Source organism: Aulostomus chinensis, chromosome 12 (genome assembly GCF_037954235.1).
Source record: "Aulostomus chinensis isolate RoL2024-O1b breed Wild chromosome 12, RoL_Achi_v1.0, whole genome shotgun sequence".
Classification (NCBI taxonomy): domain Eukaryota; kingdom Metazoa; phylum Chordata; class Actinopteri; order Syngnathiformes; family Aulostomidae; genus Aulostomus; species Aulostomus chinensis.
This window is the reverse complement of record NC_141331.1, coordinates 15,908,215-15,918,950: the sequence shown is the minus strand read 5'-3', so window position 1 is coordinate 15,918,950 and position 10,736 is coordinate 15,908,215. Positions and strand designations below refer to the sequence as shown.

Below are 10,736 nucleotides of genomic sequence, written 5' to 3'. Positions count from 1 at the left end.
TAAAGCCCCTTAAGGTAAAGCATGTTGGTTATTTAGTAGAGTCTCAAATCCCCATCTATGATTCAGACAACTGTATAATCAGGACATTGAACAGTTTTCCGTTCAATAATTTCGATTTTAGTAATAATAATAATTCTGAATTTGACCTCGGTCCAACATATTCCCAGTTTTAAGTATTTCCCACATATATCAGATGGATTTTTTTCCGTATACATTATGTTAAAATGTTGAAGCCAGATTCCCATTTCTGTCTCTCTCTCTTTTTTTTTAAATTGCAGCATTAAAACTGACATGTTCTCTCTTCTCCTTTCATCTGTTCAACATTCCTTTAGGTTTTTATAATAAAATCCCCCAATTTATCAGTTCCCGTCTCTGCCGACGTCTACATTTGGGTCCACTTGACTCCTTCCTTTTGTGACAGTAATTAATGATTAGAAACAGTGTCATGGGTGAACATGGGTTCATTTCTAGCGACACTGTTTCTAATCATTAATTACTGTCACAAAAGGAAGGAGTCAAGTGGACCCAAATGTAGACGTCGGCAGAGACAAAACGAACCCATGTGGTTTAAATTTTTTTTTAAAAAAGAGTGTGGAACCGCTCTGTAACCGACCTCTGCTCCTCTGCAACACCTCTTGTTGTGTGACTGATCAAAAATGTTCAAGACGCTTTGACGGTGGAATCAGCAGCTCCTTCATCTTGGTGATTTGAAGCATGCCGTTCCCAGACACGTATCCCAGCCCTTCCCAGTCTGATGACAGTCTACCTCCCGACTTTCATCTGTTCGCATCAGCAGCTTGTTTCTCTTGATTATCAGGGTAGATGGTGGACTGCGGTAGTTGGACTGCAAAGGTCACAAAAGTGGGTTTATGAGACAAAAAGGGTGGGGAACATTGGCCCAGGGGAGGGCCACCATCCTACTTCAGTGCTTTCGTGAGTAATAGGTTGCTGGTACCAAGAGACCTCTGGCTTAGTTTAGGATGAGGGCATAAGGAGAGCTCACAAAATCTGTTAAAAGATGAGAATCTGCTTACACACATCAATTAATGTGTTTGTTCCCTCTCGTCTCCACCCTGCAGTATTGAGGTGCTTGTCTCTACTCATCTGGTGTTCGACCTGCTCTACTTGCAAAGTGTCATTAGATAACTTTTGTTGTGTTTTGGTGCTCTACAAATAAAACTGACTTGACTCGACTTGTTCTCGACCTGCAGCTTTACAGATTATTTCTAACTGCAGCAGTAAAGTTGCTTGCCTCTCAGTTCAATTGGGACAATCTCACCACTTCCTGACCTCCCACATTCACTGTCAGATCTTTCTGCTCTCGATCATATCAGAATCATTTACCCCACAGGCTTGCCCACACGGAAGAACTGCAGAACAGCCTGCTTGCTTACTTCTGCGTATGGAAACATTTCATTCCACAGATGCAGTAAAAACAAAAAAAATGACTTGAACTGTAACTGCGTTGCCTTCACTCTGCAAACGTCTCAGGTGACTGTTCCCTTGCTGCAGCCAGCAGACGGTTTAAGATGGTTGTTTCTGGTATGTGGGACCAAGACCAAGACTGTTACAACAGCTCCCTCCAGTGTAGTGGTGGAGTACAATCTACAGCAGTTGACAGTGTCTGTGTGTAGAATAATTCAGCAGATTATACTGCACATACGCTAATAGTTTTGGTCATATTAACCGTTACATATCATTTATCTCATACTGTATGTGTATATCCTATGTCGATAACATGGCCTCTGATGCAGGGTCAGTTCAACATCTGCCTACAAATGTAATATTTTTGGGTGGAAGTGTAACGAGGAAGCTTTTTTTTAAGTACAGGAGCTTCTTTATCATTTGCCGCACCCCTGCCTAATGTAACTGGTTAGCGTGCTAAAATGAGTAGTCGATCTCAGATTAAGCTTGTTTATTTGAAAATGGATTTTTAAGGGTTTTTTTTTTGTGTTGTTTTACAAATTTAAAAAAAATGAAATGGTTTAAATGTCAATCACATTTCCAGATTAATATTTTACTTGACTGGAAAGAAATCTCTCTCACAAAAAGTGTGTTTCCATTAGAAAGCACAGTGGGTGATTTATTCTTCACATGAACCCACCCTGGGATGATTTGGGCCTGATTTTAAGCCCCTTTAATGGACACAAACTAGACCCAAGACAAGTTTTTATTTTATTTTTTTTGTTACTTTTTGTTGTTTTTGTTTTTTATTGCAAAAATTACGTTTCTAAATGATAAAATGCAGATTCTTTGGTCAGTGGTTGAGATGATAAAATTAGTCTTCAGATTTGGCAAGAAGCAGCTGAAGTAAATTTCCAGGAAATTCATACATTTTGATGAGTTTCCTGAAGATTGACGAATAATCTCTGACATCACAATCGCTCACACACAAGAAAACAACTCTGTGAGGTCCCCTCTCTCCCTCGCTCACTCTCTCCACCCCCACCCCCCATGGTGGAGACATCAGTCAGATTAGTGTCTACAGCAACATCAGGAAGGTTTTAGGTTCCTCTGAAGGAATCTGCTGCTAATATTTAGCCCTGAGTCTTCATTTTCTCCCACAGCATCATGGGAAACTGCACTTCACGGTGAGTAAGAATCTAAAAACACATTTAAATTCACACTTTGTGCTATGAACCTCTCCTAACACTGCTGCACATACAGAATGACCTTGGAGTGCACGTCTGCTTGTTGTGTTTAATGGAGTTTGAGGATAAGACAACTGTTATTAGCACAAAACAATCCAAGAAGACAGAACGCACCACGTCTTTGTCAGCCTCTTCTACATTCTGTTTGAGCGAGGAAAGAGTGCAAGAAGTCTCCCTGAGCATCAAATCCAGCAACACAAACACACACAGTTCCACTTTGTATGTGTTAAAGTGTGAGCCGAGACTCAGAAGCACTCAGAGTTTAATGTCCTGTTCTATTGAACTAGCCTCTACACAGCTAGTCAGAGAAGGATGTGGTAAATAATCGGTTTCCTGTTGCTGCACACACAGCAGCTCAGCTGTCAAGGACAAAAAAACTGCAGTGGGCTGAGGAGAAATGAGTTATGATGTTTTATTAGGCTGCATGTAAAATGTGAAGGACATACTGTAAGTATTTAAAACATAAATACGATTTTTTAGTTCTGGTCGGGGGAAAACTTGCATCTATAACGATTTTCATTTGTTTTACTGTCAGGTTAAGGGGGGAAAAGGAAGGTAAGGCTCCATTTGTGATTGTTTCTAATATCATGAACACTGAAAACAGAAGAGTATTTGATATTTGACATGTTCTCCTCTCTACGTCAGATAACAAAAGAAGTGCAGATGATAAGGTAGGCCTGCTTACGTCACATCATTAATGAATCTCCATAGTTTGCAGTCAATATACCGGAAGCCATCACGGCTATTTGTTGCCTAGACATGTTTACTCAAACACTAATGTGAGCCCTAACGAACTGCCTAATTAGCAGTAACTGTGAAAAGTTGTGAGATGAGTAGCGTGTGCTCAGGACCGAGGAGTCAGCGCGTCACTATCTCATAACAGGCTAAGGAGGAGGTAATGTACGCCTCCATTGATCACATCAACACCAAAGGATCGAGAAGAACCAAACTACCAAGTGACGACAACTGTGACTACTCTGTGGTTGTGGTTGGAACCCCCCGGCCCAGACGTGGATCAGACGCCTCCTCTAAAGACGACTGTACGGACGATTATGTTCTCATGAGCTGAATAAGAAGTTAACAAGGAAAAGTTCCTTCAAGATCCTCTGAAAGGGCTGAGACGTCAGTGGGATTTCTAAACAGCTGGTGATGATGATGGTGATGATGATGATGATGATGATGATGATGATGATGATGATGATGATGATGATGATGATGATGATGAGAAGGAGGAGCTCTTCATCTACCGCCAGAGTGTGGCCCATTCACACCACCGTCTTGAAAACCAGGGAAGGATGTCTTGTCAACAAGAAGGACTAAACCTTCATTTTATTTATTCTTTATTATTATTTGCAATACTGTAATACGAATGTTGTCGCTGGACAAATAATCTCCGTTTTTAGCCGTGTGCAAAGAGATATCATTTCACCTAAAATCCCGTTTCTTTTTGAGTTGAGAATTCTTACATAATGAAGCCGAAAAGCTGACAGGAGCTCCGTTCAAGATGCAGGTGGATGATGTGATGGATCTGTTTACATTTCAACCTAAAAAAAAATGACTAACGTTTCTTACCAGTCTCCTTCTTCTTCTTCTTCTTCTTCTTCGCCCAAAAGAAATCTGTCAACTCATGCATGAAAATAAACTTGGTTCATTTCTAAGTTAAAACTTTGCCTCTCCTCCTCAGCTTCTTGTTTCTCGTCATAATTCCACTCTCTTCTCCATCGGTTCATGTAGGTTTTTTGTTTTTTTGTCTGAAGTTTGTCTTTAATTGAGTGGGATTTTTTTTTTTTTTGCCAAAAATCTGCATCACAAAAACATCCAATCTTATCTTCTTTTTTTCATGTATTATTTCATTAAACAGAAATGAATTCTAAAGTGTTAAAATGTAAAAAAAAAAAAAAAAAAAAAAAGAAAGAAATCCACCGGTGTCGTTAGGGAGACTCGGGGTTTGTAAATGCTTGTGCGTCAGGTTTTCAGGTCACCCATCACACGTCAAATCCAGCGACCGATGAGTTTGGACTCCAGAACTGAGTCATAGTACTACTTTTGAGAAAGCACTCACGTTGACCTCTATGCACAAGTCTGATATTCATGAAAACTCTGAGAACTGGCTTCCAGTTATCTGAAATACTCCCACATGCAGGGTGTGTCTGGTCTAGCACGCTTTCACGTCAACTCACTGGCCCGCCTTTGGCCAGAAAACCTACAAATACGAGATGACAGATCTTGAGTCAAACCTTCAACGGAGATATTTGTGTCCCCTCACCGATGACTTTATCAGAAATGTAGATGTGGGGGGAAAATTGTAAAATGTGTCCCATGTTCTGAGGATAGAAATACATTTTGAGACCAAACTAAAAAGAAAAAAGGCTTCCCATTCATGTAGAAAGTTTTAGCTGCAGGAATGATAGAAATCCAGATCCTGGCTGTGTAATTCTACAAGTATCAGCTCGAAGTATCAAATAGTACCATTGAACATAAATCCATTCATTCAGGCGTTTTTCTCATGACTCAGATGGCGTAACACTGATGCAGTGTAGTTATGATCTCCACCACTAGATGGCCCAAAAGTTCAGTTTACTCGTTGTTCACTTCCTGTTCACTTCATTCAGTTTCTCCAGAAATTAGCACACAGTCATTATGAAAATAATGAGCCTCATTCACAGACTTTGCGTTTATTCGGGAGGCAGAGCAGTGATAGTTGTCACTCGTGAAACAAGGATCTCCAGTGTGTGTTTTAATACTAACCTAGTTTGTACTTCACACTGTGAAGCAGAAGTGTATCCCAAACATGATGACTTTTTTTTTTTCCAGTGTTTTAGTGTTCTTAACTGGAATGAAAGGATGATATTAAGCACACCAACATATCCATATGTGCACTGAAAGGGTTAATGGTCAAACCTTTCCTTTGGCATGTAAATACATAGTTCTATTCATCTTCAAGCAGTTAAGTAAGTAGGTTTTGTTTTGTGTGTGTGTGTGTATATATATATATATATATATATATATATATATATATATATATATATATATATATATATATATATATACACACATTGCACTGGTTTCAGTTAGAAGCCATTAAAGGTGAGAATATCTTTACACATATTTCATATATTATATATTCTATCAGCAACAGTAAAGTCCAATGGTGGGAACCTCAGCCTGCTGAGGATGGTTTTCACGCTGTGCAGCAGTTCTAGCATTTCTACAAAGAAGCACAGAGTGATGGGCCAGTGGCTTCAGGTTCATCGCCTCCTCCGTCATCACCGTGAGGCCCCCAATCATTGTCGCTCCTCTTTTTTCTAGTTGTCAGTTTCACAGTTTCTTACTGACAGAAATGTGTGAAACGCATGTACAGATTTCAAGCAAACCAACAGGTCATGAGTTATAGATGGAGTTGACACGTTGAACGTAGCTGGCGTACGGCTCTACTTCCTCCGCATCTTCAGGCTGAAAAAAAACAGAGAAGTGATGCAAACTTCACAAACTGAAGTTACAGAATTACAAACCATGGATCGCGGAACAGAGAAATCACTTACCGGAGGAGATTTTGACGTTGAGGAGTCGTTCCGCTGGCGAAATCTGGAACGAGGTGGATACTTGAATTATTTCACTACTAAGAAGTTCATCAAATAGACCACTTATCATTTGACAATTCTTACCTCAACAATACTGGTTTCTTATGCATAAAGAGTAAGAATCCCGCCAAAAATACGAGGATTAGCAAGACTGAAACGATGCACACCACAATAAAGTTAAGACCTGGAGCAAGAGAAGAAAGAGAAGGTTGTCATCAACGATGCACATGATATCTGTTAGATTAAATCGATGCCTATAAATCAGAGATCATTTTTTCAAAAACAACATCAAGAGCGAAACATTCTGAACTCCAAAAGCTGAAATATTCATTCATGTACTACGCTGATGACTCAGTACAAAGGCAGTAAATACAAATAAACAGAATTTTCGGTAAAGACTGAAGGCCGATTGTGGATCCAACAGTTATTTGCAAATAATCAGAACCCTGATGTGATATTTTATAGTTTCTTTATCATGAATGTGCAACACATAATGCATCGTTGTCACAGGCCGAGGTTACACAAAATCAGTTCAAGAACATCAGAAGTTTCACTGCTTTCTTCGACAAAAAAAGTTGCTTCATTTGACATTTTTTGGTGTACCTCGCACAAGCCTTGGCTGCAGTTAAAACCTACCTTAGCTAAAACTACCTGAACAGTGACCTTTTTGTTCTTAAAAAAGTTCAGAATCGCTACATATTCCTCTCCTTGGGGCTACTTAGCCCCCCAAAGAGGCAACCAATTGCTGGGGATCAGAATTGATTTTGGTCGGAAAAAATTTTCCCTTTATTTTTGTCAGAGATCACGGTTTAACACTGCATATAACAACACGTCTGGTTAGAAATGCTGAGGTCAACACGTCAACAAAAATGTACTGTAAGCATAGAAACACATCTCAAGATCATCACTTGAATGCGTTGTGCAGTTGGGAATAAATCGAGTCAGACAAATGTTCCTGTGGTGATAGTGGTGTAGAGTGCACATCGCTGTAGGGCCAGCGGCCGCCAGCTTTCATATTGATAATAATGTGCTGCTATTCTTTTATTATGAGTTATGTGGGATATTTCACCCCACTCAAGTACAGCTTAGGCACTCCAAGGAGGAACTGCTGCTTGTTTCTTCGTTACTTTGTTTGCTTGGTCTGGATATGATTGGTTTGAGAGTGGTTATAAACTGCCGACTGACCTCTCTGTAGTTTAGGAGCCAACACTTTCTCTGATTCCCAGTATGGATGTGTGACGCTGCAGGTCAGGTTCTCTGTGTCGGTTCCTTCTGGAAGCTCCAGGCGGCTTTCTACTGTGACGAACCCATCTGAGCTTGTCTGGGCTTCCACAAGTGAGGAGTTTCCCTCTCGGCTCCAGATGATCCTGGCTGCTGGTTTTCCCCTTTCAGCTTTACACACCGCCACCATGTCTTTGTTCTTCCATTCTATCCAGTAGGATAAACTGGGAGGAACTGGGCCAGGCAAAATAGGGATAAATAACTTACCAGAGCTTAAGTCATCATCCATTCATCCACAATAAAACAGAACAAGTATTATTTGTTTTTTCTTATTTTGGTTCATTTAATCATCTCTTTTCCAGGTTTTGTACACGATGGTAGAGTAGCTCTTTTATTTTCCTTTTTAAGGCAACTAAAACTGCGTTGTCTCTATGCCAGGAGCAGAATTGGATTTTTTTTCTGTCCCAAACCATACAAGTGTCTGTTGAGGGAAAAGAACACTTGTGTGACAAGCAATTTTTTTTCATGACAAATTTAAGGTTCAAATTAAAAGCGCTAGAGCTACAATAGCAATAGCAACAATAGAGATGAATTTCTACCTATGATAGACACGGTGATGTTGCAGGTGTCACTTGATCCCTTGTAAGCCGTGGAACAGCTGTAGAAGCCCTCGTCCTTGGTTGAGAAGTTTGGAATGTGCAGGTGTATCCCATTTTTTGGCGTCAGTCGGAGAGACTTGCCGTCATTGCAGGTATCTATGCGTTTATCAGTGGAGAGGGCGATTTTACACTGTTTGTACTTGAAGTTGATATCACAGACGACAAAGATGGTGTCATTCCATGTCTTATTGCTGAAGGTCAGGTTGCTGTCCGTCCCCAGTTTGAAGAATGAATTGAAAACTGCAAAAAAAAACAAAACAAAAAAACACAAAAGGTACAGATTTTACAGCGGGGTTTGGCGTCCTTCACAAAATAGGTATCACACACATCGATAGAACTGAACAAAACCAGACAATGATTTAAAAACCCGTATTCTCTAACTCTAACATGCAAAAGAGGAAAAAAAATAAACCAACAACTTAAAATTAACGGATTCTATAAAATTACATTTCAACACAGTAAAGCAGAAATATGTTCGGGACCAAATGTTTAATCAATTCAAAGTGACAAAATGCATTCATTTATCTGATGTTTTGTTATTCAGTTCATTAATGAAGGCGTGAGGCTGGGGTGTTAAAAAATAAACTCAAAGAAATCAGTCGGAAATGACCGCTGACGTATTACGGTATTTCAAATTCAAAAGAATCTATAATATTCCGCCCTCAGTGAATCAGATGGAAGCTGATTGGATCCTAAGGAACCTCAATCAGGACAGCTCAGCTCCACTGGAATGATCGTCTCCTTGTGTTTGCTTTTTGAAATGAAAATCAACAAAATGTGCTTCAGAGGAAAACCAACGTTTCAGTACGTCGAAGAAAAAAATACTTCTTAATTCGATAATCTTACTCGGAGAAAAAAAAAGGTTGTTTCCATTCAATTCGGAGGAGTCACACCTAAATACTTGTTTTTTTTTTCCTAATCATAAAGTGGGAGGATAAGAGGGCTTGAGTGATACCCGGTTCACGATCAATACTGGTACCAGGGAGTGAGAGAACACTACATATCGATGTAGTACAACTCTGACCTTATATTTGAAACATAGCTATTAAACACTTATATATGCCATGAAGAAAAGTCAATTTACAGTTTCACAAAATATTGTAATAACTCCAGCTTGAACAATACGCTCTTACTCTAAAGGAACTGGTAAATAAATGTAATTATTTTAATAATAATTTCTCAAATGTAGTTATCAAAGTCCACAGTGGTATTAGTCCACTGTTGTGTTAAACGTCTCTGAGAATTTGATAATTGCTAATCATCTTCCTCTGAATTATATTGTGTAATTAAGTAGTAGTGGAGCATTAAGTAATATCAGCCGGATCCAAGAGAGCGCTGACGGCAAAATAATGAAGAGAACAGAAAGAAAGGAATCAGGGAGGAAGCGGTGGTTGAGTTCAAAATAAATCTGTGGGGATAGCGTGTGTGTGAGGGGTGTTTACTCCTGATGGGCGTTGAGGGGCACAGGTCTCTGCGTGAGCCCGATGTGGAATCAAGGTTTCCATTCTCATTGCTTGTTAATTGAGAAAATAAGGGGGAACCTTTTCTGCTACTCAACCCTCCCCAGCACCACCTCCATGAAAGCTCTTTCTTTCCACTGGTTGTCTGAGTCACACGGTTGACAACTCAGACTGCCCTACTCTATTTATCTAAAAAATCATGACATACCACAAAGTGTATTCTACTTTACCCACACGGTATGAGTTAGCATGCGTGTCAAAAGCAGTAATCATGCTAACACAATGCTTTAGTATGTATACTTCATTTTTTCAAGGATATAAATATCAATTTGAAAAAAGTTCAAACCTTTGTCCACAGCCCTTGCTTCACCCACCAAGAAGATCATCACCGCCAACAGCAAAATCATGTCCCCCATGTCCTCAGGTCCCTGTGTCCTAGAGCTGCTCACGCCAGTCAAACCAGTCTGGTGTCAGGATTCAAAGTGAACCCAGCCTACAGACACGTCTGGTCTGGTGCGCGCTATCATGACATGTTGCTATATCCAACAGTGAGGTAGGTTGATCCAACTCAATATGCCTCATGGTGGAAAGATATGAAGAGTGTGTGGCCAACAGATCTCTCTCCTCTCTCTCTCTCTCCTCCTCCTCTCTCTCTCTATCCCTTCCCCTTTTCTACCCAAACATGTGCCTGCTCCTTTCAAACAATATGATGTCTGACAAATGAGAAGACAGTTTCCTTTCTAGTAAGTCACATGACCAGCTTCTTCAGTGAGTGGCAACACGCTGCATTTCAACACCTGCATTTAGCAGCCAGAATAAAACATAGAAAATCCTTCACTGATGAAAGATGGTTGGTTTGATGTAATAAAAATCACCTCACTAAACGTTTCAACAGAGGACGCTCCTCCTTGTCTTGACGCTGACTTCAGAGATATATTAAAAACACTTGACTTGGACTTGGTCTCAGGGCTGGGGTTAGAACTAGGTTATGGTTAGGCTTAGGGTCAAAGTTAGGCAGTCAGCTGAGATGGTTACATTTAGGGTTAGGGTTAGGGTTACATTTAGGGTAAGAAGCTAGGGAATGCATTACGTCAACAAAAGTCCTCACAAAATTATGAGTACAAGGATGCGTGTGTGTGTGTGTGTGTGTGTGTGTGTGTGTGT

General features: G+C 40.1%; 2 protein-coding genes across 4 annotated transcripts; one reads left to right on the top strand and one right to left on the bottom strand.

The window, feature by feature from the left end:
- Nucleotides 1-2,439: 2,439 nt before the first annotated feature.
- LOC147252251 (uncharacterized) lies at nucleotides 2,440-4,291 on the top strand. 3 transcript variants are annotated; one of them, XR_015118834.1, is made up of 4 exons: nucleotides 2,440-3,098; nucleotides 3,187-3,206; nucleotides 3,297-3,322; nucleotides 3,535-4,291. XR_015118834.1 is itself a non-coding variant. In XM_086221272.1 (4 exons), the coding sequence occupies exons 1-4, from the start codon at nucleotides 2,572-2,574 to the stop codon at nucleotides 3,718-3,720; spliced, it is 252 nt and encodes an 83-aa protein (XP_086077398.1). In that variant the 5' UTR covers nucleotides 2,440-2,571; the 3' UTR covers nucleotides 3,721-4,291. The 3 variants fall into 3 exon arrangements, 1 of the variants encoding a protein (XP_086077398.1); XM_086221272.1 differs by having other exon boundaries at nucleotides 2,440-2,591; XR_015118833.1 differs by having other exon boundaries at nucleotides 3,297-4,291.
- A 1,033-nt stretch (nucleotides 4,292-5,324) lies between these two features.
- Nucleotides 5,325-10,219, bottom strand: LOC147252250 (cell surface glycoprotein CD200 receptor 1). Its single transcript, XM_086220491.1, has 6 exons — nucleotides 9,919-10,219; nucleotides 8,053-8,352; nucleotides 7,418-7,687; nucleotides 6,317-6,416; nucleotides 6,194-6,236; nucleotides 5,325-6,104 (listed from the first exon to the last, which is right to left on the bottom strand). The coding sequence occupies exons 1-6, from the start codon at nucleotides 9,986-9,988 to the stop codon at nucleotides 6,033-6,035; spliced, it is 855 nt and encodes a 284-aa protein (XP_086076617.1). The 5' UTR covers nucleotides 9,989-10,219; the 3' UTR covers nucleotides 5,325-6,032.
- Nucleotides 10,220-10,736: the final 517 nt, after the last annotated feature.

Excerpts from the sequence above, each read along its gene's own strand:
- LOC147252250 (XM_086220491.1), bottom strand. The coding sequence starts at position 9,988 with ATGGGGGACATGATTTTGCTGTTGGCGGTGATGATCTTCTTGGTGGGT. Across the intron at positions 8,353-9,918 it reads AGCAAGGGCTGTGGACAAAG|TTTTCAATTCATTCTTCAAA; the intron begins GTTTGAACTTTT and ends TTTTTTTTGCAG. Across the intron at positions 6,105-6,193 it reads CAACGTCAAAATCTCCTCCG|CCTGAAGATGCGGAGGAAGT; the intron begins GTAAGTGATTTC and ends GTTTTTTTTCAG.
- LOC147252251 (XM_086221272.1), top strand. The coding sequence starts at position 2,572 with ATGGGAAACTGCACTTCACG. Across the intron at positions 2,592-3,186 it reads ATGGGAAACTGCACTTCACG|GTTAAGGGGGGAAAAGGAAG; the intron begins GTGAGTAAGAAT and ends TTTTACTGTCAG. Across the intron at positions 3,207-3,296 it reads GTTAAGGGGGGAAAAGGAAG|ATAACAAAAGAAGTGCAGAT; the intron begins GTAAGGCTCCAT and ends TCTCTACGTCAG.